The following is a 27,886-nucleotide window of genomic DNA, read 5'->3' as shown; positions in this document are numbered from 1 at the left end:
CTTTTAATGATGGTGTTCAACACAGTAGAGTTGATGATTACAACCTCAGTTACTCTGTTCCAAAATCCCCTCAAAAACTGATGTCAGTATTTTTTTGTATTTTAGAATTTTTATGAGGATAATCCAATATTAAACCCTGTTTTGTTAAAAGGGCCGATCAATGAAATACATCGTTATTTTTTTCTGTACCTGGAAGCACTTCATAAATGTCCTCTTCATCCTCTTCTTCATCTTCTTGAGTTCCTGCTTGGCCCTTCCATTCCTCACGGCTGTTTTGGGGGGTTTGTCCCAGATTTGGGGTTGTAACCGGTGCAGGAGCTGGCCCAGGACGTGGTGGTGGAGGTGTGGCAGCTCGTTCAATGTCATCATATGTCTCTTCATCTTCTTCCACCTCCTCTTCCTCGTCATCATCAAAGGGGATGAAGTTAGAGCTCAGATCTTGGAGAAAAGCCAAAAAAACAATCATTAACACCTAAATGATGAAAATGCCATTTCTTGGGTTGTAAACGTGCATGTAGTGGTGTCCCAAAAGTCTGAGATCACTAGTAAAAATGCTTATGTTTCAATAAAAAAATTTATAATTAAATAATATTATATTTCCCTACAGTTTCAAGTCACTCTCCAAATATTGGAGAGAAGCCATGAAAGCAAACATTAACACCAAAATGATAAAAATCATAGTACAGTAGACAAATAATATCTACACTTAGTGGGGTCCCAATAGTCTGAGGCCACCGGTGACTACTTAGCAATTTCCTAATTTAATGCTTTTTATTTCAAATTACATTACCTGCATAATTTAATTTGAATTAGAAGCTTATTTTCTTTATAGTCTTTTCATCTTGCTTTGTCATTTTGCTTTAATGACAGTGGGACTCCAGACACTATAACTCTACAAGTTTGCACTGATGATCATGTGATCCAGCATGATTTCAGAATATTCAATGTCACAAATTTGCTTTGTCGATAAAAGTAGTACATAAATAGTTCAGGAAGTTAAATATTTAAATAAATCAACTATTTTTAAACCATTGGAATTTTTATTTAAATCCAACTTTGAATGATTGTCAGTGCGTTCCCACATTTTTGGACCTCAGTGTAGCTTTGGAGAATTCATCAAAAATATTATCAGAGATATATCACTGTGCAGAAATCTGGGGGGGTGGGGGAAGTGTTAAACTTGAAAATTATTAGAGTGCTAATACTAAATGATGCTTGTGCCATTTGGCTGTATGTACATGTGCGAAGGGGGTTGGGGAGGGAGAAAACTATCTCAGGAGTGTCCATTACTTCCCGCAAATCAGAGGGCCGCATTGAGCCCATTTTAGAGTGGCGAGGGTGTCTCAGATCTGTCTCAGATGAAGTGAGGGCCTGATTGCAGGTGACTGGCCTCTGTAACACAGGCTATCGTATCCGCGCTGCCTGGATGCCAAGCAGGACCAGATCGATGCCCCTAAAGGATGACCGGGCAAATCCCAATCAATTTCCTGTAAAGAGCGCTGCGCTACGGGGAAGAGGAGGCAGCCTGAAGCACGTTGGACTCAGAAGCTCAATGACGTGCTGCATGAGGAGGTCTAGAGATTATCTTATTGGCTGAGGCAGGAGGAAAGTTATTGGTATGCCTTTTTTCTTTTTTTTATAAAACTGCCCTTTTCACCTCAAGATGATCACCATGGTGCTTGGATCAAGATGAAGATGCATTCAGCATAATACAATATGTTATGGATTCTAATAAAAATGTATTTCATATCTCACATACCCTTAAGAACAAAATTGATCTGGTCCACCCATTCCCTGGCCTCACGGGGATTGCTGGCAGTGAACTGCAGAGAAAAACTATCATTGTTGATAAAAGTAAAAGTAAAAAATGACTGAATACAGCTATAGCAATGAGCAATGGGAGTGTGTTTGTGTGTGTTGAACCTGGTAAGAACGTCTTCCAGGAGCGCTCAACTCGAAACACGAATTCTTTTTGGAGTCCTTGCGTAAGCTGGGCACCAGCTCTGCACTGTAGCCATTAATATAAAACGAGCCCTTCTGCTGCTTGTCTGAATTCAGAAGACAAAATCCCAGATTCTCAATATCTCTGTCTTTGATGTTCATGTCATCAGTAAACAAGACAGGACATACCTTTCTCACTCCCGAAGTAATAAAATATGGTGTTGTTAAGCACACACCATCGCTTTTGCCATTCCATGCTGAAGAAACTGTGATCTGAAAAAAGAAAAAGATTAGAAATGCTTGTGGAATTTATGTGACTTTTGATGATTTGATTTTAAAGATTCCTACCACGTCTCTTCTTCTCCACGTAGCCTTGCTTTAGGATGTTACTCAGGTCCTGTGCAGCCACCAGAGGGATCTCTTCAAAAACTGCAAAACATCAGCAATCAATATGCAATGAATAACACACTTATTCAAACATGAAATAGAACACTTATGCTTATTGTTTATACAATGAAAATAATTATTTATATGTATAAAAGGACACTGTTCGAAATTTTGTGGTCAGTAAGATTTTTTTTTATACTTTTAACAGAAGTCTCTTTTGCTCACCAAGGCTGAATTAACTAAAAAAAATAAAAAAATAAAAAAGAAATAAAACAAGCAGTACTTTTGTGAAATATTATTACAGTTATAACCCATGTTTATGACCCTGGACCACAAAATCAGTCATATGTAGCACTGTTATATTTGTAGCCAAAAATACATTGTATGGGTCAACATTTTTGATTTTCCGTTTTTGCTATCCTATTTCCCCAGGATAGCAAAGTTCACTAAAGGAGGTAGAACTTTTTCGCATTTGGCTCCCAAACTCTGGAATAGCCTTCCTGATAGATTAAAAACAGATCTCTTTCGCCAAGCATTCGAATAATGCATCACATAATTTGTGACTGCAGTTGTATCTGATCAAATGTGCATTCTATAGCTCGGTTTAAACTAATTGATTTGACTTTGTTGGAACAGCAGCTACGCTAATTATGTCTCTATTTGTTTCTCTGTTTTGCACAAGCTCCAGTCTGGTTCCAGAACACCTGAGAAGAGATGATGCCAACCCCTCAGAAGACCTCAGATGATGCTAACCCTCAAACAACATTCAGAACTAACAAATAATGCTACTTACTATGCAATCACATAATAATTGCTGTTAATAGTGTTCATCGTCTGGTTGACTACGTCTTGTATAAATTTTTCAAAAAATTCCTGCCATTTGCACATAAACTAATCACCACTTATAAGCTACTACTAAATATTGTTATTGTTAATACTAAATAAGTTGCTTTGCAATGATTTGTATCATAAAAAGTGCTATACAAATAAACTTGAATTGAATTGACAAAAATCTTTAAGATATTAAATAAAGATCATGTTCCATGAAGATATTGTGTATTTCCTACTGTAATTATACCAAAACTTAATACGTAATATGCATTGCTAAAAACTTCATTTGGACAACTTTAAATGCGATATTCTCAATCCTCAGATTTCAGATTTTCAAATAGTTGTATCTCAGACAAATATTGTACTATCCTAGCAAACATACATCAATTGAAAGATTATTGGCTTTCAGATGATGGATGAACATCAATTTCTCAAATTGACCCTTATGACTGGTTTTGTGGTCCAGGGTCACAGATACACATGCACACACACACACACACATTTGTAAATAATTACAAATTATAAAAAATAAAAAATAAATTAAATTAAATTATATATATTTAGGTGATACCATTGAGCTGTTGCACTACTAAAATTATTTTTTTTTCCCCTGTCATCATAAGGTGGTATAACCTCCAGGTTTAGGGAAGAGGGGGCCGGCCCACCAATAAAAAATTGTCCGGGGCCCCTTATGGCACTGCTAATATGATGACAACTGTAATAAGAATATATCAAACGCTTATGCAGGGCTTGCTGTACTTTATTCTGCACCCACGCATCTATTTTTAGCATGTTTTCTAGGGCATATAAGAGTAGCAGTGCAGGCGAACAATTTGCTGCAAAAAGGGAAACGAGACACAAATCCTCACCCTCATGATCAGGCTTTCATCAACTTCAAACCTCAAGAGCTAAAAGAGAGCGTAGGCGACAGGTGGGCCTCTGGGCACGCTACCAGACCTATTTAAAACTAATTTAGACACGAGCAGATGCTTCCTTCCCTGCACGCTAATGTCGAAGTAATCTCTGTGGCATGTCTTCTCTTTGAGCTAAGGCTGCCATTCGATGCATAAAACAGATAGCGTTATGCAGTCAACTGTGCAGAGGGCTGTCTTGAACTTGTCAGTGGAAAGAAATGTCAAAAGAACAACGTTAAGTGCAACTGTGATGTGAGCGGTGGATATAACAGTTTGGAGAATCGAATGCCTCTATAAATAAGACTCAGCTCATCAAACGCACACAGTCTGCGTGACATCATCACCATCGAGCTCTGTAGCTCGCCATGTTATGTGTCCAGTTTATCAGACAGATGACCATCTCGCAGAGAAGACCTTTGACCCTCACTCACATTCACAAACACACATGTGCCTTTTCCGTACACACGGCCACATCTACGTCGTCATAAATACAACTGTTTGTCAAGGGTAAGTTGATGTATCATCGAAAAAAATGGAGGCCTCGGTAAAGCCACTTCTATGTTCATTTTTCTCTTTGTGCACTTTCATCCTGACACCTTTTACTCCCCTCATCCATCCACATCCCCCTCTGTTCATTTATCTAAAAGGTCAAGCCCCGGTAATAGTTCAGAAGAAACCGAATAAACAGAAGACATGTGAGAATGGCGTACAATTAACAGTCTCTCTAATCTTCACACACCTACTGACAACCTTCTTCCTCAGGCCTTGCTGTCTGACCCCATGGTGCGGTCGAAGACTTAAGCTATGGCAAAATGAATGGCGAATTTGTGTTCAGTCATTCTTCACAACCTACGACCTGCCCTGCTGAGGAAACCAAAAATACAGTGCTTCTGGCCAGTCACTATATTCGTGATTCTTCCACAGGGTAGCAGTGTAACCAAACATTTCACCTACAGAAAAAAATGGCATTTTTTTCTATTCTGAACTGTCTCCAAGGAAACCCAAGATTCTGATTGGCCGAACAGATGCAACATTTAACTTCAGCCATTTCTTTCAAACCAATCAGAGCTTGATATATTAAAAGCCTCAGAGGACAAAAGCAGCCAAAAAGTCAGTGAAAAAAAGAGCTTGAACTGTTACATTTCTGCCTGTTTCTTACATTGTCAGTTTCCTTAGATTCTACGTTTTTATAAACATGCAAATTTGAAACCATCATTAACAAAATCATTTACCTCTGTAGAACTATTAAAGTGACGTAAAAAATGCACGTGGCACTGGTCTTGAGGATTTTCATTTCGTCTATAAATTGCATTTTTAATTATTCAGAGCGGTGAGGTTTCTTAACTCTCACCCCTTGCATTCTCCCTCCTTAATTAGCATAAGGCCAATCATTTCCATTTAAAACGTGCTGTGGATGTTTATGAATATTTCAGAGTGTTACATCACCATCGTTCTCGGAGGCTTTTTTGCTGTTAGGCCTTTTCCGACTTCATTTATTTTGTTTTCTCATGTTGTTCTTTACCAACATCAATTTTTCTGAAGTATTCACAGACAAAAATGGAGCATCAAAATGTATGCAGGATCATACATCAGAGGACTTATTTAGTTTTCGCTAAGCAGACGTCCAATTCCAAGCTTGATTTTGTCAGTAACTCATGACAAGAGGCACACAAATACGTGGAGATGTGGGGAGCGGAGAAAGGGAGCGACACAAAGCTAATGACTCTCCTCCAGGCACTCTCCGCGGCTGCTAGACGCTTTGTGGTGATGCATGGCATGGCCTCTGCGATGTGGCAGGGTGAGATTGGTGGAGTGAGGCATTGAGCGTGCCACGCAGAGGAACGTTCATCAGTGCCACGGCAGCAAGAGAGCAGGGACTGATGCCACGAGAGGAGCTCGGCGGGATACAGAGGAGCCAAGAAATCCCTCGGCCCAGCCTCCCTCCCACTCTTTCTGCAACATGGAGGTAGAAACAGCTCCAGGTCACACTACTCCTATCTCTGCCTGCCACTCCTCACAGACTCGCTCTGCAGAGAGCCCTTTTGTAACAATGACATCAGAAAATTTGACTGCGAGAGCAGCAGGTCTCAAATGATTGGCGAACAAACAACCTCATATACTATTTAATTAATTACCGTTCGTCATAAGCTCATTTCAGGTGTTCATATTGGATAATAAAGCTGGGCTCTGTGCGCATTTAACATCCTCACCGACATGCATAATACTGTGCTCACAGGTGATGTTATGAGCACAGCAGGTGATCCGGCTATAAAAATCTGACTGATGCTGTAATGATCCGAGGAGGTTAACATAAAACACCTTTAAATAGCATCACAGTTGAGTAGCTATGAGTCAATGACAGGGCACAGTCAGCAATGACAGATGCAAAGGCCTGTCAAAGACAGAAATGCAAAATGTAGATTTATTTATAAATGTAAGTTTATTTATTCAGCTTTTTAAATGCCTGACATGGTCAGATGATCAAAATGTTACATTAAATATAGTATTTTTAGGTTATGTGTGTGATTCTTTTCTCTTCTCTGTTTATCTCTTCATGGCATTTGTTATTATCAAAGTGCACTGATCAAATTATTAAATATCTTGGGAAGACTGCATGTCTGGACTTCAGGTGTACCTTGACGTTTCCGAATACGACCATCGACACACTACAATGATTTACTGTGGCTACAAAAGTCAAGACCACTAACATATGATTAAAAGAGTCCATGAAAGATTACTAACTGATCATGTGATCACAAATTCAATCAAATTTTACACATAGAGAATTCTCAATACAGAAAGACTGATAATTATTTTCATGATATGGCTGATATCTGATAAAATGGCTGATTTAAAAATCCTATTCAAATTTATCTAATTAAATGAAAAATAAAACACTACAATCTTGATTAATCATTTTTAATGCTTCAACTGAATTTTGCCATTAAAATATTACATAGTACAGTATGAAAATGAATATTTATTTTGAGGACGTTTAAGAGTTTTATTAAATTACTGGATTGTATATAAAACATACACACACAAACAACACTGATAAATAAAACAATTCCTATATCAAGCAATAAGCCAAAAAGACAAGAAGATGCCTGTATTTACAGTATACAAGAAATCTGCATCAGATCGATGCCCTATCCATGTCTTCCAGTTATGCACCGTGTGTACGGGACACACGGGCCTGCGGTTGACCTCGGCGTGAACCTCAGAGATGAGGTGAAGCAGAAGGCACGAGGGTCCCTGGGGGGCTAAAGGGAGAGGCAAGGGAGGAATGCTGATCAGAGAGAGATGGAGAGACTGGAATTACTGCACTCTCCTGTACAGCACTTGATTAGAAAAAAGGAGCACTCCAAGCATCCTTAACCCCCCTGTACTGCACACCAATACACAACTGCACACAGAGAACAGCAAATTGACACATTTTTCCTCATTAAAGGCAAAGGCAGTGGCCTCTGTGCGATGCCTGCGCATAGCAAACATTAGGAGGGTGAGAAAAAAAAAGATGGAAAGGCATTAGGGAGGGGGAGCAAAAGACTGAGAGAGAGAGATCCCTAGGTGAACGGCTCAATTGAACATCACCTCTCTAAATTGTCCTTAACAAGAACTGATTCGATTTGAATGAAAAGGATCTGTTATTCACAACATGAGACCTGAAATCATGCAGCCCCTGAACAGTTTTGCAGTATTACTTATTATTTACAAGATTCCAGGATGGACCTTTAGCCGGCCTCTGTTTAAAGGCACAATTGCGGGCTTCACACATGATGTGGGAAACCATTTAGCATGCTTTAGTGCCACAACATTGTTCCTTTACTGACGAGCCACACCGTACCAGAAGAAAATTTATAGTCTGGCAATGAGCAGGGAAAGCAAAGGGGGTCCTCCGTTGAGAGACCAGAGCTCTATAAATTTTACCCCCATATATTATGACATCCATTCAAAAGTTTAACTGCAAATACTATAATCCTGAGACGGCAGAGAGGTGGACTGGGGTGCGACAGCCAGAGAAGATATGACTCGAAAGCAGTGTCATCATCACACACGGCTGCAAAGAAAAATGAGTTCGGCGAGATGTGGAAATATACTTACACTAGTGGAGCGGAGGCATGTGAAAGCTTGAAATTCAGTGCTGTCGGTTATAGACAATTCACAAAGAAAAATGAACTAGACATGAATATACAATAAAAATGAGTGTGTGTTTATTTCAACCAGAATTATGAGCAGGTTCCTATTTTTTTTTTTTTTTAATAAAAGCTTCAAGAAAAAAAAGGAAAAAATATGAAAGGATGTTCATTCATTTCATACAAGAAAGTAAAAGTGACTGCATATACAGATCTTCATCTAATACCTTTGTATTTAGCTAAATGAAGATAAAACACAGATGAAATGTTTTTAATAAACTACATTAGACAACATTGTGGCATTAAATATTTTGGAGTATATAATTCAGGCATTTATTTAATTCTTTTTAAATATAGCATTGCATTGCTGCTGCTGTTTCTATTAGCCGTTCAATATCATTTTGGATCCATTTACAAGGCACTCTATCACAAGCAAATGTTTTGAATGTGGGGAGAAATGGAGACAGTCCTATAAGAGAAGAAAAGAGGGTTGAGACGGGGAGTGTTGTATTTGGGAATGAATTGTAAAAACATCAGTTTAACCAATCAGAAAGTAACCACCCTTTTAAGTTTTTACAAATATAAGGGATTCGCAGGACAAATAAAGAGGTAAGCATGTATAATTTCTTCTGCCTTATAACTGCATTAGATCATGTTAATGGATGCTAAACAATGTTGTTTAATAAGCAGTTAATTTTGTTTCATTTAAAATATAATATCACACACAGCTTTTCATCGGTTTAAAAAATTGGCCTGTATAAAAAATATATATAAATATCATGGCTAACCAGACGGGTTCGTAACACTTTACACTCTGTTTCAACTTAACACATCTAACACACGCTGATTTTGGTTGCTCATCTGCTTTTTTTTTTTTCTACATTCCCTTTCAGTTTTATATGGTAAATAATATTGAAATAGTTATTTTATTTGTGTAGCATAACAATAATAAAACAAAAATAAAATAAAATAAAAAAATATGTTTTCTTGTAGGATACTTGTGACTATAGCTAATGTTCAAGCAAAATATAGTCCTAATCCCCCTATTAGAACTATCGATTTAATACATTTTAAAATAGGCATATGAATGCAGATGATGTCTTCGACGGTAAATATATAGGCCTAGGCTATATATAAAAAAATCATAAAGGTAAAGGAATACTAGTTTAAGGCATTTCTCTAGTTTTACGTCTCTTATCTGCTTGTTTGTTCGGTTTTCTTTGAACAGTTTTGATGCATGAACAATGAAATATGCCAGCGGACACGTGTCGACTGTCTGCGGAACTCAAATCAAGATTCATGATATCGAGCATCGATCACATTAGGAATGCAGCACGGTCGTAAAGTTTGACGTGTTTGTTAACGCTCACATAGCCTACATGTGTGCCACACAGGTATTTATGACCGTCTGATAAACTCCAGAAAACTGCTATTGTGGGTCTGTTTTATTTAACTGAGAATGAGTGAGTGAAAATAAGCAGATTTTCAATTCAAAAGAAACAAACATGAAATTCGATATTAGGCCTACTAAGTGATCGCCTTAAAGTGTCGTTTGGTTTATATAAAACGTGTAAATATCAGTAGGAATGCTTTAGTTTGAGGAAAATGGTAAAAGCTAATTTTAGGAAGTCCACCAGGGGGCGCGTGTTAAGTGAAAGTGAATGGTGTTCTCTGAAGAAAACTGAACTACGACAACACTGACTGTAAAATAATTCACTTGGCCTATAGACTACATAAAAAGTTAAATAAAATCCATCATCTAACAGACCATGACAACGATTAAACATTTCAAATTAATTAAATTACATCCTAATAAAAGTTGTCTCTGTTTCTCACAAATGTTTATTTTTAGTGTGTATTTTGGCTTATAGGACAGGCTATCTCGATTTTTTTCAGGTTTTTACAAATACCCGCTTGAACTGATTTCAAGTAGGCCTATAGGCTAACTATTATAGACATCGTTCACATTTACAACTATTTTTTATTCATTCATTAATTCTACCATATATAATGAATAAACTTCGTTAACTCAAGATCGTGGTTTTTCAATTCAGTCACCAGGAACGTTTCGACCTATGCAAAAATAAGACATCACAAAATAAAATGTTATTTTAGTATAAGCTACCATAAAACGGATTAAACAATACATTTATAAATAGCTGCATAGCCTATGTGCCCAATTTAAGCTATAAATTATAGCCTAAATATTACACATTGGAATTGAGAGTTTATGTCTTCAGAATAATAATTTTTAATGCTACAATATCCATCAGGGGCGTTGTTTACTGCATTCCTTTCTACACCCTAACTTTTATTCTGTTAAAAAAACTTTCGTTTCCAATAATAATAATAATAATAGTAATAATACTAAGCTAATGATAAAAAATTTAGCCCACTTTACCTTTGCCGAGTGTTAACCTATATATATTATCTTATTTTTGAGAAATTCGTTTAGAGTTTAATAAGCTAGGCCCGCATAGGCTATATAAACCAGAACAATATTCAATAACCAAAACGAACAATTCACTTTCGAAATACTTTCTAAATACCTTTAAGGTAATTTGCCTATGAATGTCTTTGTGGAGCACGCGCAGAATAGGTCTACAGCGCAGAATCGCCGCGCGTGTCCTTGAGTAAATAAATAGAAAGTTCAAAGGCTTCAGCCGTTAAATGGTAGAACTACAAGAGCCAACAGTTACACATCTGTAATCTTAATCCAGCCATATGTGAGCTATGTCCTCTTTATAAAAACAAAACTTGTGCTTTATTTTAAATAATTTATTATATACACAACACAAATCTGGAGACAATTTTCCATCTTATGCTACTCTATGAAATTTAGGAGAGCAGGATAAGTTAACTTGAAGTGTTTTTATTGGCTCAAGGTGATTTTGGACTGCAGCCAGGCATTGTTGTAACAAAAAATCACTTCACGGAAAATCCTCATCTTGTGATAACATCAAGAGGATTTTTTGTGTTGTACATTTAAGTATGTCATATCATGGCCCTGTCAGTCATCATGAAAATGATTCGGTTCAGTGGTTACCAATGGTTGTGTTTTATCACACACACTGCAGTAATGTGCATTACCAAGCCAGAAATCTCCCAAACTTAAATATAGTCTCTCACTCGTGAAGCTCCTTACTCAAATTCAGAACCATGTGGGGGAAAACTCTTTTATGATTATTATGTTTCAACACTCAATTTAAAACATATGGTAAATTAGGCAATTAGCATAATATTTTCAATTTTTTGACAGATAAATGATACCTACACACAGGCTGACAAATCATAATGTAGAAAGACATTTCATGGAAAAACAGTTCATCTGGTCAGTTTAAAGATGCGAAAACATTCCAAATGCTGCTGCAGAACAGACCTCAAAGAGTCAGAAACGTCAAATGGATTATGTCAGCAAACACAAAGACAAAAAAAATCTGTAAATGTTCATTTCTAGCATAAAACACTGCACAAATGCCCTTGCCAACCACAAGCATTTGTAAATATTAAGAATGCAACAGACCGGTTACCGAGAGCAAATCTGCATTTAGCTAAAACTAAAAAAGACACATAGAAGACATTTGAACAGCACTCCCTCCCTGTGGGTGTACAGGCGAACACACCTACACACGCTTTCATTTGTTTCCCAATGAAAGCATCAGGCCACCTGGGCCTTGCATCGAAACTTCATCAATCTCTAGAAATGGAATCCAGTGGAGAGAAAAATCAAATTCTCATTTGCAAGATGGGTAAGGGGGAGAGGAGAGAGAGAGAGAGAGAGAGAGAGAAAAGAGAGAGAGAGAGTGCTGTAGGTACCTGGGAAGGCTAACCTCTAGCTGAACCCACAGCATTGAATCGTTTCGCCATTTGTCTGCAATACTGACAGGCTGCAAAGAAGATTAGACACTCAAGGTTGTGACTTCCTATTCTGCTTATTTCATCCCTTGCAAATCATGGAAGACTTCCTCTCCTCACCCACAGTAACTTTTACTAGACCGAGACATATTATATCGAACACAGAAGCAATATTTTCCTAACCAATGAAAGAAAATGCATGATGAATATAGTGATGCACGCTCTGTTGACTCATCATTGCACAATGAATAGGCTGACTGACAATGATACGACATTAACAGTTGAAAATCTCTTCCGAATGATCACTATACTGGGCTGGAGGAAAAGTGAGAACGTGTTTGGGTGAAACAGTGAAATTACAAATGAGCGAGAGAAAATATCAGCATTTTCTGCAGCATCGTAGCCTTCTGAGAGTGAAGTGAACTTTTGAACCCGTATAGCAGCAGCGATGCACTGAGGATGCTCGGTCTAATATGTGTCTATTTCAATTAATTAATGCGAAGGGAAACAGAGGGTGGGAAAACGACAGCGCAGAGGAAAGATGGTGTCATCTTTGCCGAAGTCATTTAGCGTGCCCTATGAAGCCTGCCAATGCCTCATACTTTACTCTTTCACAAAACGGCAGCAGAATATTAATCACGATTGGAGGAAATTAATGGATTATTACTAGAATGGATGGACGCTCTTGGAAAAAAAATAAAAAATAAAAGTGATTCAAATCTTGTCCCAGCCAGTGAAACTTTATTTGAACGGTGCTGTTGCTATGGCAGCTGAGGTCAATAATGTAGACTCAGTTCCCCTAGACAGAGTTCAGACAGGTCACGAATTGACCAGAACAAGACCCAGGGGTCAAAAGTTTACTGTAGGGAGGAAGAAACACTCAAATTGTGAGCACTCACAGTAAATATATGGAGTTAAGAGGCATGGATGGATACCAGCTGACTACGACTCAAACACAGAGGTCATGTAAGGTGTAAAATCCAAGACTGCAGGACAGAGCTCTGCCGAAAATCCTTGACAGTAATTGTGATGATGACGAAAATGACATTTGCTCACTTTAGTTTGCTAAGGGTCACTTAATTGCCAAGCTAAAATGTATTTTTCATTGATGCAAGCTCTTTTTGGACTCCCCAAAGATTCAACAATCAATTTCACAACCATTCATTTAGAGGCTCTAAGATCTTGAGAAAAAAAATTTAATTTACATCTTGATTATCTAATTTGCGATAATGAAACAACTTAACTCTGAATCCTTGGCCTTTCTGATTGGCTTCTCTAGCTTTGCCTGTAAAGCTGTGCTGGGGTAAGATAACAGGAACGAGAGGGGCTTTTGTTTCTGGACATAAATCAAGTCAGTGCACACAAAGAGCCCAGAGCATGTGCAGCCTTTGATAGGACATGCATTGATATTAGCCTCTTAAACACACAAACTCCTGTCAGACTGACAAACCATACACCTTTTCGGCTCTAGCCTATTTATTATTACTGAAATGATTGGTGGATTGGTGTCGTGTGCGATATATATATATATATATATATATATATATATATACACACATATGTATATTTTTTTTTTAGCAGTGATTGCAAGCAAATATCTGCTACTCAAACCATTCAGAGCAATAAGAATGTTTCTTTTTTCTACAACTTTTGCGTTTCCTAAACTTGACCTGGCAAAATATCCACCCCACTGTGAGGCTCCTCCTGCCCTGGGCATCCCATCCTCGGCTGCAGGGCTGCTGTCATCCAGACGAGGCTGCAGGCACGGTGGGGTCAACCGTGCGGTCTGCGGGTGAAACTCAGTTCACATTACCATACAGACAGGGGCCCTGACAATAGAGCGCCCATCTGTTCCTGTCAGCTATAACAAATCTAGTGTCAAACCTCCCTCTGGAGACAGGGAGGCAGCGCTGGCTAAATGAAATAACACTGACTCCTCCCATCGACGAGTCAACTGCAGCCCCATCCTCCAGTCAGGTTAGAGCACAAGCAGACACAGTCAATTTCCCTTCTTCACACAGGCGAGCATGTGACATCACAGAGCGAGTAACGGTGCAAGAATTGAATGCCTGAACTATATTTACCCTCTGCTACAATAGGGTAAATTTGAAAATATCAGCATGCAGGGACACCGGCTCATTCATATCACATATGCATTTTATTTTCATTCACTCAAGCTAAGCAAAAAAGGGCTCTCAGCATGGAGCGTCCTTATTGATTAAAAGCCAAATGAGAAAAACTAAATCTGAAATGCTGAAAAAGATGCACATTTGAATCTTAACCTTCATGATTATATTCCTCTCTCTGATTTCATATGCACGAAAATGCAGTCCCGCTCAAATTTCAAATGTCCTCTCATTGGGTTTGATGTGAGATCTCCAACTGGTGAACTAAACATGAACCCTGAACTGCACTTGCCCTTGCTGGTCATTATCTTTATTGAAAGAGCGACATGATGTGAATTTTCTTCGAGTTACTCCTCTTTGACTTATATGCCGGCACAGAAGCGAATCAAAGGAGCACATCCAGGTTTGACCCCTTTTGTTGCTAAATCACAAACAACATATAAAATAAATGGGACGATGGAGTATTCATTTTTACCAGGGTGGTGAGAAGTTTCGTGTGAGTGAACAAGAAGGCGTATTCAAGATAAAAACAATAATTTATGGTTTTCACAAACAGCAATTGTGTAGCCTGACCTTTTTTTCTGTTCTATCTGGAAAACTGTTAAGAGAAGAAATTAGTTATATGAAGCAAAAATCTAGCAGGAAAAAAAACTGATAGAAATAGAGTTTCTATCAAAAAACTGATAGAAAGAGAGAAAGATTCTGATTTTGCTTTGCCTTTTATTGGATTACAGTATCATCTCTGAGCAGGTCACTAGAGATCAATGCTATTGACTTGAATGTCCCTCACTTGTTTTCTTTTCACTTATTTCTGCAAAGCTGCAGGCTTTTGATCCCTCCGAGAAAATTGTCAGTTGTATGATGAGTGATAAAGAAGAGAAAATGGATAAAACGCCCCTCAGGTACAGGGTTGAGTTTCAAGACCAGCTGGTTACAGAGGAACCGGGGATGATCCGTCACAGATCATGGCCCGAAGCAACATCAAACTGCCCACGTTAGTAAAAAAACAGATTTTGACGGGCTATTTTCAGTCTGCAGTACATCCTGTTTTTCTCTCTTTAAACTTTGAATTACATACCAGTTTGCGTTTTCCAAATTGTAATAGGCTATACAAGTGTAAATATACTTGGTGTCAGAAGGACAAGAAAGCTCACATTTTGGCACCATTTTTAAACACAGTCAAACATGCCACAGCTTAACCCAAAAAACCTCAGGACACATGCCCAAACATCCTGCTTGCCTGCCACTAGAGGGAGAGCTTCATCTCTTGGAGGGTAAAGACCACCCTCCCATTCTTCCTCCACACACTCCTCAATGCCAGCAGCGGATTTGTGGGAATCCACTAGAGGGTGATCTGTTACCAAACACCTCCACTGGGGTATTTCATCACTCCCAGTGAAACCCCCACAACAAGAAATGTACTAAAGATGCTTTAGACAAGTTTCCTGTCTCTACTTATCACAGCTTACATGCATTAGACATTCGAGTAAACACACTCATCTGCACAAAGAGTGGCTTGGACTCACGTTCAGAAGCACCTTCCTCCTGGTAGTCAGAGGCCACTGACATATCATCTGAGGGGGCAGAGCGTCCCAGACTGGAGCTGCGGTTGTCATCTGAACTGTCCTCAAGATTGGATTCAGCTAGTAGAAAAAAATAAAAATCAAGATCGTCATACAAGCAGAAATTTTGTTGAGTTAATTCGACAGACATTCATAAAATGAAAATGCTGTGGGAGGAAAGTCGAATCATTTGTGAAACCGACTTGTTTTCTATAGAGCCATTGTTCCAGGAAAGACAGATTCTGAACGGAAATCTTGCTTAGCAATTAATTCGAATCATGAAACGGCTGTTCACTTACGTCTGTGGGGGAATTCTTGCGGGTGTCTGCAAAAGAGAGGGTTTAAAAATTATTTTAGAGAAGAACATTTTGTAAAGGATAAAATAACCTTCTAAAGAAATGGACTTCACAATGTTTAGAAATTTTTAGAAACAGGGTTATTGTATAAGGCTTATAATCAGAAATTACTAGGTTCATAAAATGGTTTGTATTGTTCCACTATCTTTCTTAAACTAGATAAACATTTCAGATCTGCAATGAGAGCCGTACGACAAATTCTTAAAGAATCGAAGAGGCGTTAGATTGATAGCAGGATGAGTATCTGTGTAAACACATGCATCTGTAAAGCAGTGCATTGCAGCGTTTGCAAATGATGCATTGACAGCTAAGTATTCATGTAAGCCAGTGCTGAAGAAGAAAAAGTATGCTTATTCTCCTTGCAAACACCTTGTTTCAGCACAGCAAACCGCAAAGCCACTGCAGCCGGTATGCGCAGTAATTGTACTCTTTGCTTTTGAAAAGCCAACAATAGAAGAACCTTGCCATTTGCTTCCTGTCTGTTTAACTGTTGTGTTTCATTTGTAGCTCAGTTGGGAGCACAGATTCTCAAGCTGAAAATAATTTGCTTCTATAAATTTACTTTTTATGTGGTTTTCAATGTGCAGCACAAACAAGGAGGAGCGAGTAAGTGTCAGCTCTAATAGCTATGCATGATTAAAACATATTGTGATATCCCTCACCTCTTTTGGATGACATGAAAATTTCGTAGGAGAATTTCCCTGGCCTCTCGAGCAGGATTGCTGAGATTCTCATCCTGGAGTATGTCAAAAATAAACAGCTCACAGTCTGAAAAAAACATATAGAAAACAACCTCAGTAAACTATGCTACTTTAGTCTGTTTGTAAGATACAAAGTAAATAAAAATTAACAGTAAAATGTAAAAACTTTTACTTTGTATTTTAATATGTGGAAAGAGAAAAATCTGACCAATAACTCACTGCTACTCAATAGAGCATAGCATATATGTTTTGAAATATGCAAAGTACTGTTCTATTCATGCAAATGCAATAGAAGCCAGGATGTTCAGATGACAATAGTCATCCTGTCTGTGTCAGAACAGATAACATCTCATTCATGTGTAACATTTTGTACAAAATGTTTTACTCTAACGTAAACACAGCAAAGCAGAATAATTAAAAGAGAAAATAAAACTAACTAAATCATAAAATGATCTGTAATCAAGGTTTAAGAGCATAACCCACGGTGTGTTTACTATGAACTGGAAAACCAACTCTAACCCAATTCTTCTGAATATATATATATATATATATATATATATATTTAATTTAATTAAAAAGCATGTAATTGTATAAATAGCTGTCTTTAAAGTTACCTTAAAAAGTTATCTAAAAACTAACAATACAAAATAAGTAGCCTAAAGAGCATATTTCATGCATATTGAAAGAGCACACAGTTGAATTAAGTGAAACAATGAAGAATACCTTTTAACAGTTGTCTGAAGTCATCAACAACCGTCCCCATCTCTTACTCTCTCAGAAAAAAAGGCTAAGAAAATATGCTGATGTTAACGATTGAAGGTCAAACAAATTCTGAATGAACTTGTTGGTCTCTTGACATCACACAGCATGAATTCACAGAATTAAATAAAAAGGAATTGAAAGAGAAATCCACACACACGCACACGAATCGGTTGGCGGAGAGAAGATGAAGAGGAAGTGCAAAGCACATTGTTGTGAAAATGAAACGTGTCTAAAGAGATGTAAGCGAATTAGGCTACTTTGTGACACAGTGACTAGTCTAAAATGTATGTAAAATTAATTAAAAAAATATTACTGCTGTATGTGCCTTTGACACCATATTATAATTTTTAAACCATCCACACTGTTAAAATACAGTTGAGTAGCCTACACCGTTTTCAATTAACTGAATCGCTGTTTTCGTTTGTAACGATTTAACAGCGACGGGCCGAGATCAAAACCGCTGCACCTCGTTTTTGATCTGTTTGCCCTAACCACTTTCTCATATCATGACCATCGATCATGACTACACCATCAGCGGTCTAATGTGCAGGTAGTGGCCATGTCTTCTCCACGTTGAAAGAATAAAAGTGTTTATAGAAGGTAAAGGCCTATGGTCAGTTTGTTTAAATGGTCGTTGCGTGCGGATTGGTGCGTCTATTGAAATTTATATATTAGCATTTTATGCTAATCTTTACGACTTCACTTCCATTTTTACAATGGGCAAACCCATCCTAACACGACTGCAGCCCCATGGCGACCGGTAGTGTTTATATTTGAGCAACATTAAAGTACTTTAGAAATCTACCTACTAACGTTACTCGACCTGTCTGTAGTGAGCTATCAAAGAGTGCTGTTGCCACTAATCTATCTCGCTACCGAGGTGCAACATGACACTGAGAAAACATTTAGGGGAGAGTGGAGTGAGATGAGCAATTTTTATATTTATGTGATAAGGGAAAATGAGGCAGGAGTACAGTTAAGTGATGTCATTTTAAATTATCAGAATGTAGCCTATGAAAAAGGGTTCTAAAATATTGCATCTTAAAAAAAAAGTGTTCCCGTGGCTTAATTTGCCCAAGGTCAGATGCACCATCTGGGTGTAAACTGACCATCTGATTGAATCTATTAATTCTAAAGAGAATTAACCTCTTCTAAAAACTATTTTAATAATCATACTTCCTTTAACAAACAGTCATAGCCTATTTCTTTTCCTAATGCTAACTTAAACAACATAAAACAGATCAAATGTTAAAATTACAATCTTTAATTGTTTGCATTTTTGAAACAATGTGTTGAACAACAAAATTGTAACATTCCCAAAAACAAATTAAACAGAGAGTTTGTTGAGTAAAATTAAATAAAAATTTAATAAGAATGAAAAAATAAATATCGCTAGTTTTGTCAAACATTAATTGCGATTAATAGCATCCAAAATAAAACTTTTTTTGTTTTCGGAATACATGTGTGTGTACTGTGTATATTTATTATATAAATACACACACATGTATGTATATATTTAAGAGAAATGTGTTATGTTTATATATATAATTAATTTATAGGCTATATAATCTAATTTACATCATTATAAACATATACATATAAATATTTTCAAAATATATACTGTATATGTGTGTATTTATATATGCATAATCTACTCAGTACACACATGTATTATCTAAACAAAAACTTTGATTTTGAATGTGATTAATCGTAATTAATTGTTTGACAGCACTTAGAATCACTGAAACTAAGCTTTTTAGTCAAAAGATTCTTAGCATGGTAGCTTTTCTGCAATGTTGAACAGGCCATAGGGAGTACAGGTGGAAAGATATATCTGATTATATGTATAAATAAACTAGAAACAATATGTATATATATATATATATATATATATATATATATATATTTATGATAAACTTAACCACTTGCATAATATCATATTAAAATGCCAGTTTATACGTTAGAGGTTTAATATAACTTCAGTGCCTTATGGTGGGTTAAGTTAAAATGCTTGCCCAATTTACCCCACATCATCTTTTTTCTGAGGGGGGTGGGGAGGACTATAGCTAGCTTACTAATGCAGGCTTATGTTGTGCTAAATGTTTTGCATGGTTTTATATGTTACTAAATCACCTATATGCATCATAAATATTTTTACTCCTTGTTAAATTTGCCTTGAAAATGCTTAAAAATTGTACTTGAAAAAGCCAAAAACATTTCACCAGTAAGTGCCTTTCCCTCCTCCCACTAGTTTCTCCTTTTCACACTGCGGCAGAAATTATGGGTGGTTCCAAATTACATGGTCACAAGTCAGTAAAAGTGTAGAGTTGCCAAGATATAGAGGGTGTGTCAACTTAACCCACTCTCCCCTGCATTTGAAATTTTGCATGATTTTATTGCGATAATCAGATTTACCCAGGTAGCTCATTTTATAGGCAAAACTGTTGATTGTAAACTATATATTGTCTTGTAACACACCCCTTTCTGCCCTACACTTCAGTCGAATGACTCTTGTTCATGCAGTGCAGTCTCTCTGATTCATATGCATCATATCACAAAGCTTTTGCTTACCTTTCACAAATGTTAGCAAAATTCTGAATCAGCAGTTTAATGCTAAAAGAGCACTTAATGCATGTGAAAAACAAAGGACTGCATTACATAGGGGCAGCACAATCTGTCTTCACATTAAAGTTATTACATTAATAACTGAATTTAATCAGAGCAAGGACAATTTATTTTAATTAAGCTTAGGGTACACTCTAAAAACTGCTGGGTTGAAAACAACAAGTTGGGTTATTATGTTTAACCCAGCATGCTGGGTTGCGTTTTTATAGTTTAAAATTATTACATTGCTAGGCTAAAATGAACCCAAATCGAGCTAGGCATTAAACCTACGAATCTTGTTCATTTTAAAATCACTTCTACACACAAAGAATACATATCAAAAGGTAAATAGTTATTAAAAACAAGAGAAAACAGTCAAAAAGTAACATGCACATAAGAAGAAATGATGAAAAGTATGGCATTGAAACTTGCAGAGTTTATAAATAAAGCATTGAACATTTGTTCAATCTAACTTTTAAGATCAAATTTGACTTTTTTGTTATATGTTATAGGTATATTGTATAAAAATATACAAAAACACTATTATACAATAATTGTACATTTAGTTAAGTTTTTTACAAACTATTCCAACCCAATCTCACGGCAATTCATACATATTTTACGAAGTGGCTAATAATTGCATAATTTTAATGAATTTGTATGAATGACCTACACCTAACCCCGCCCCTAAACCTAACCGACACTGGGGTTTAGATAAATCTTATAAAATCGTACAAGTGAGGTCATACAAATTCGTACGGATCAGCCACCTTGTAAAATAAGTATGAATTGGTTGTGAGATAGCGTTGACTATTCTGGCATGACAGTACACAAATAAACCACAACATTAACACTGATGTTATAACATTTTATAGATGCATGTGTGTGTGAAAGAATTTGAGCATGTGTATGAATGACAGAGTGTAAACTCCATTTCTACTAAACAACACAGAACAAGCATTTAACATTTTGTTTTTACAAATTATACACTTACAGTTTGTTTCATATCCATGAATACAGATCATGCATCAATGTCAATTTTCAGCACAGCATGTGACATCTACACCATCCAGGGCAGCATCCTCCTTTAAAACCACTGTTGCGTCAGTTTAGGGGAAATTACATTCTCTTCTTTGACCAGCATTCATCCCAGTCACCGCCTGTTCTTCATCAGTGGCCTAAAAAGAGAAACACATGTGAAAAAAGAAAACATGTAATTAAACTTTATCCATTTTCAGATAGAGGTGTATTCACATCAGTAAGGATAGTTAAATAGTCCGTTTTATAATTTCAACACTTTGTGTGGTTGTTTAATGTCTCACAAAAATTATTTTTTTGTGTGAACTGTTCCTTTAAGAGGGAAGACCAAGAATGATGACTTTCCAAACAGACACCTCCAGGGTTGGTTTGAATTCTGCAATGAAAAACACAGGCATCAATTGTTTTCATGAACTATGAGCACGTAATCACACGGTTGTTGCATCAAAATGTGAAGTAAACAGGCAGGAGACAGGAGAGCAGAAACATTTATTTTCTAAAAATAAATCTCGAAAGAATGATGCTCTCCTATGTCTCTGGTTTTCAACATCTACAAAAACAAACATTCTTTAACTCTTAGTAAAAAAAAAAATGATAACATGGAATTATGAAGTTTACTTGCCTTAAACACGCTTGATCTCTCTTCTGAAGATGAGAAAATCACCTCCTCCTCACAAAAGCAGGCTTCTGTTCTGTGTCTTTAACTCGGGCATGAATACACAAGCTCAACAAGTCTGAAATATTATATGCAGAACATTACTTTTAACAATTAACTTAGCACATCAACAGTATCAAAATAATTATGCTTGTCTTTATTACATAACACCATTTCTTTTAGGAAACTACATTCAGTTTAACCGCGAAAAATAAGATAACAAATTAACATGAAAATGTGTTAATAACCGTCTATTAACACCTCAAAAAGTGCAATTAATATAATATAATATAAATATAAAATCTTATGTAAATATGGCATAAGACACTCACGGACGTTATACAGTAAAAGACCTCAGTTTCCGAGGTGAAAACCGCATCAGCGTATTTTTCAATATAATCTCTTTTTATTTCCGCCTTCCATTAAACCTCAAAATACTCCCGGACACAAACAGTGAATGATAACTTTACATTTTTAATCTTTACTTACAATAATGTTTTTTCACTCGCTTCTTTCATGCTGAGAAATTGGCGGCTTCTCGCACTGGCGTCTTCCGATGTTAAAGAGACGTGCATGTTCTCTTTCACGTCCGCGTTTCCAACCCAGATCAAGTTCCCAAGCCCATTAGACCAATTTTCAACCCAATGTCCTACCCAGCGGTCTCAACCCAGCATTTGGGGTGAAAAAATTTTTTTTTAGAGTGTAGGCTATTATATTTAGGGTAATATATATATATATATATATATATATATATATATATATATACACACACACACACACACACACACACATAAGAAAAAAAATAAAGAGAAAAAGAATTATAAAAAGAAGAAAATTATTTTGTAATTTTTTTTACAGAATAATTAAAAATAGTAACTTTTTAAGAAGGCCTCATTAACAAGGGGGATTTTGACCAAAATATAAACTTTTTTTGTCTAAAAATAATGATAATTTGAGGAATTCTCATTAGCTAAACAATTGTGCAATCAAAAAATGATTACATGTTAGATCTAATTTAATCAAAATCATCATTGCACGTGATGACTTTATGGTTCATTTTGCAGTTTATAGCGACTTGTTTAGGAAAATACTATGGTGCATTTTCTTGCTATTTAATGTATTGGGAGAAATTTTTTTATTAAAAAATCTAATTAATCTTTTACCCTAGAGACATTTACACACACAGTAACATAAGCTTTGCCTTGAAGATCAAATGTAATAGCCTACTTTTTTTTCTTTAAATGATGATTGCCTATGCAAAAGTTGTTGCCCCAATGGTGGGGCGTTGTGGTTCATTTTCAGGGCGTTGCTATGTGGTTGCTGTGGCATTGCTGGATGGTTGCTTTCTGGCCATTTGAAAAGAGCACACTATAAGCTCACTGAAACTGAGTCTCTATCAAATGATATTGTCGTCGAGTTGATCCTTCAGTATAAGACTCTTTTTCCTGCCTTCTATCTTTCATCCAACAATTTGGAAAAGAAAAGTTTTACTAACAAATACAAACAAGCCACACAATTTTTGGTATGATATTTGCCAATGGCACACACAGGAGAGTTGTGTATTTAATACTTTGGAGTTTGTTCAAAGCAAAATATGCTGTACAATGTCAATGATTATATATAAAAATAAAACATTGTGGAAGATTTACTTCAATGTGGATCTAAATATTAGAGCTCATATTCAGTATTTTGTGATTTTACAGGTACAGGGTGGAGGGAGATCATGAAAGGAAAACATTTGAATGGAATATGGGGAACAGAATTCCAAGGAGAGGACATGACTGAATGACCTCTGCGTCACTGTCCCTGCAGCTATGGCCCCGTTGTGAAGGTAGATAGAGGAATGAGCGTGGCCCTTCACTCCAGCATGAGCACTGCCTCCTGCCTGCTGGGCACAGCCATATGAAAGGATCTTGCCTTTGTAATCCGCCCGGGATTACACCTCCCAACAATGCACAGCTGAAAGAGCGACAAAGACCCAGTATCAAACACAGGCCTGGGCTGATGAGAGGAACCTGCTATGATCTCCTACCACCAACACTGCCATCAGCGCCTCTCATCTCCCCAAGAGAGCTCTTTTAGCATTCCCCTACTCCTTTCTTCTGTCCCCTTATCTGGGAACACAGGCTTTTTTATCTCTGCATTCCTTTTCATTTGCGTTTCACTTGGGGGAGGGGCAGAACTCTGTCATCTGAGTGCCCCCCCCCCCAACTGCCCCGACTTGACAGAAATCACACTCCAACATGGTCACACACCATTCGAGAGACCAGGGGTCAATATGAAGGCACTGGAACAGTTTCAGAGTTTGTCGTCTTTGCCATTATGAGATTCAATTACTATCAATCGGCTTATAATGCGTTTCCTGTTAAATGGTATGAAAACATTTCGGCCTGTGCAAAGCCTTGGGCTCATTTCTGTCGCTGGTTTGACCCTTTGAACTCAGTTCTGCTCCTCACTGCTAATTAACCTCCCCACACATGCATATGACACTTCAGGCACTTACAGGCAGCACTTTAGAAGATGTTTGTGTGGGTGTTTAAGGACCCGTGTGGTAAATATTTCCAAAGTAGATGGGGCGGGGGGAGTATGATAGTTTGTCAAAAGGATTTCCAAGGTATCAGAGTATGTCAAAACCCACAGATCAATCATGGTGAACTTAGAGGAACGGTTTTCACTACATCTTTTTAGTAGAAAAATTAAGTTCTCCGTTTTCTCATACGCGAATGGCTAAATTGTATAGGACCATTTAAAAACTAAAAAATAAAAAAATTTCAGATAACTTCTCAGAGAAATAGCTATTCATGAGCGTATGCTTAAAGGGATAGTTCACCCAAAAATGTCATCCTCATGTTGTTCCAAATCTGTATGCATTTCTTTTTTTCTATGTAATTCAAAAGATATTTAAAAAAATAAATAAATAAAATTCAGGGTTGTTTTTTCCAAACATTGAAAATCTGATGCTGTTTTGGACCCCAGTTACTTTTATTGTATGGTCAAAAACAGTTAAAACATTTCTTTCTTTTTTTTCTTTCTTTTTTTTCAGGTTTGGAACAAGATGAAGATGAGTAAATATTGACAGAACTTTCTTTTTTTTTACATAAACTATGCCTTTTAAACATCATGAAGCCACAAATAATTGTTTTTCAAATTGTTTAACCGTTTTAGCGTGTTTGTTTGTAATTGCTTGTTAATATAAAGGTTTCTATGATACTGATTTGTGGAAAGAAAAAATATTAATTAAAAAAAATAATATCATGGTAAGTTTATTATGAAATCTGATACTTTGGTTTTGTAGCTTCAGTGTGTCATGCTGTAACTCATATTCTGCTGGCTGGAATATAAAGCCTTTGGGATTCAGAAGGGGGCGGTTGGTTGTATCAGTATCCACTAATATTTAAACTTCACCACCTTCTAAAAGAGAGCAGGGAGGCAGTCCATGAGATCAACGATCTGTCACTGATAAAATGAACTGTCAGCTTTCATTTGTCTCCCTCTGGCGCGCACTACTCGCCTCTCTAAATCATATGAGTGACAGAGCACCAGTTACACTTTGCCAAGCTTTAAGATCCCTACAAACAAAACCACATGCAGGAAATTTGTCAATTCAATTATGACAAAACACTGTAGTGTTGGTTTTGAGAGCAATTGGCAATTTTCCAAATCGCCTTTTCTGAGCAGGTGCAATAACTTCACTTCTCTCTCTCATAATCTAATCAGTGTTATACTATAAAAAATCTTGCAAATGTTTGTTTTTACTCTGCCAAAGTCAATATCTGTTGGTTGCTCACTGGCAACATCCCAGCCCGTGTGCTGTAGGGTCTTTGAAGCTTGGCCCTCTCGGTTACTCAGCTAATAAGGCGGTGGACTGATTAAATCGCCACGCTAGGACATGGATACGTTTGAGCGAGAGGGGGGTGGTCATATGGGTCTGTGTGGAGAGCGCAAGAGGAAGGCTTCCTGTTCTTCCTGTTTTCACAGAGAGGAGGAGGTTATCTGCATGTGGCCACTGTCTTAGCTGTTGACTGTATGTCTGTGAAAGACAAGAAGACATATAAAATGACCCCCTGACCCCTGTTTCAAGCCCATGAATAGTGTATACAGTATTCTTTTTATCTCTTTGAGGTCACGCACCCCAGCAGAGTGACATGCTTCAGAGGGACTTGAACAAGACTCAGGAAGTCAAGCCAGGCATTTGATTTGTAAAAGACCTTCTGACAAGCACACCCAGCAGGGAGAGTATATACACTGCAAGCCTCAGATCTGCCCTAAACGTCACCTTAAAAGTGACCTGACAGCAAAGGCGGTGTACCTGTCAATATGATATACTGAATTTTAAACATGAAATGCATTTTATTAAATACAGGAGGCAACTTTTTTTTGTTTTGTAAAATATAATTTATTTCTGTGACGGCAAATTATGGTTCAGAAATCATTGTAATGCTGATTTTGTGCTCAAAAAACATCTTTATTACTATCAGTGTTCAAAACAGTTGTGCTTGCTTTTTCTCAGGATTCTTTAATGAATGGAAAATGTACAAAACAACATTTATTTAAAATAGACATCATTTGTAATATTATAAATGTCTTCAGCAATTTATTGCATCCTTGCTGAATTAATATATAAATGTCTTTCAGAAAGAAAAAAAAAATCTTACTGACCCCAAACTTTTGAATAGTAGTGTATATAAGAATACATTGTCCTTGTGGGCAAATTTCAATCTCTATATATTTTTCCACAAAATGATCAAATCTATCAAGTATATTTTGCCAGCAAAGTCATATGCAATACTGCGGAATCATTTGTCAGAATACAGTGCTTCTTTTTTGAAATATTTGCCAATCTTACCTGATGTAATCTTAAAAACATCCACTCCACTATTTCACAAAATTACTGACTCTCTGATGACTATTGCTGACTGCCTCTTTCACAGACGCACATTTATTTTCTCTCTCCCTGTCTTTCCGCACATAGCCTATTTCTTTCCTAAATATTGTTTAAGGATGCTATTTTTATCGTCTCCTAATTCTCTGGTTACTGTGGACTGCTCCTCTTGCCCTATATTCTGCAGTGTGAGCCTTTTCTGCAAACTGACAACCTGGTGAAAAACAGCCTCCTCCTCCAGGCTGACTGAACATCTGTCTCTGCAGCACTGTAGCTTTACTGATGCCCACAGATGGGAGACCCAGCAGGAGCCCAGAGCCACACAACCCAAAAGGGCAAGCAACAAACATACTTAATAAATGAAAGTAAACATGTTACATTGTAGCCTTTTCCCCTTCTGGCTGACCAACTAATTTAATTGTATGGATTTTCCAAACAAATTTTCATTTGCATGGTTATTTCAACATTGAGGCTTTTGCCGTTATTTATGAACTTTCATAAAGGGAACTAAATATGCTTGGACTGTTTTGGGATGGATTCAACTAAAACTGGGCATACCACAATGTAGCTTATTATTCAAGTATGAAAGTACTAATTAAACTTATGCCACTTTTTGTCATGATTTCACCTTTCTATTTATGTGTAATTGCTTAGTGAAAATTCTCTAAATCTCAATAGCAGTCACCTTATAGCAGCATTTTATTAATTGACTTAAAATGAATTTTATTGTCTATTTATATTAGGCTGGAGATTCAATTTGATTTTCAGTTTATTGCAGATAATTCATTTTGGAGAGAGATAACACTCTGCTTGACCTTTGGGAAGACACCCTTCTCATCCCCTGCTGGACAGGCCCATGGCTTTTGTGAATTAATTTAGGCCTGAACTCTGAGTGAACCTGGTCAGTGGAGAGGGTGCTGACAGTGCATGGCTGTTGGGGCAAACACTGTGCAAACCCTACACCCTGGGTAAATATTGGAGCAGTCCATCAGATGATCAGGGAAATGAAACCGGGTTGTCAAGTCCTTGCAAACTTTCTAGAAGAACTGAAGCAAAATCGAGATGGTATCTATGGCTTAACATTTGTTTCTCTCTCTCTGTAATTGCTCACCTCCACTTCACTTCCATTCTCAATC

At 37.0% G+C, this 27,886-nt stretch overlaps 1 protein-coding gene across 2 annotated transcripts in view; it reads right to left on the bottom strand.

The window, feature by feature from the left end:
• Window positions 1–21,459, bottom strand: part of LOC132122288 (src kinase-associated phosphoprotein 1-like) — a 32,192-nt gene extending 10,733 nt beyond the window's left edge. The window contains exons 1-9 of one of the 2 annotated variants that reach the window (XM_059532368.1): window positions 21,170–21,459; window positions 16,771–16,876; window positions 16,052–16,077; window positions 15,717–15,833; window positions 2,290–2,370; window positions 2,131–2,214; window positions 1,924–2,048; window positions 1,760–1,823; window positions 190–438 (exon numbers count right to left, since the gene is read on the bottom strand). In XM_059532368.1, the coding sequence (XP_059388351.1) occupies window positions 190–438; window positions 1,760–1,823; window positions 1,924–2,048; window positions 2,131–2,214; window positions 2,290–2,370; window positions 15,717–15,833; window positions 16,052–16,077; window positions 16,771–16,876; window positions 21,170–21,200 (883 nt within the window). In that variant the 5' untranslated portion in view covers window positions 21,201–21,459. Of the gene's footprint in view, window positions 1–189; window positions 439–1,759; window positions 1,824–1,923; window positions 2,049–2,130; window positions 2,215–2,289; window positions 2,371–15,716; window positions 15,834–16,051; window positions 16,078–16,770; window positions 16,877–17,532; window positions 18,532–21,169 lie in introns of those variants that run through there. The other variant, XM_059532367.1, reaches the window with a different exon arrangement.
• Between the last annotated feature and the right edge of the window lie 6,427 nt (window positions 21,460–27,886).

The sequence above is a fragment of the Carassius carassius genome, chromosome 40, assembly GCF_963082965.1.
Source record: "Carassius carassius chromosome 40, fCarCar2.1, whole genome shotgun sequence".
Lineage (NCBI taxonomy): Eukaryota > Metazoa > Chordata > Actinopteri > Cypriniformes > Cyprinidae > Carassius > Carassius carassius.
Note: the sequence above shows the minus strand (reverse complement) of the source record. Positions and strands in the feature narration are given on the sequence as shown.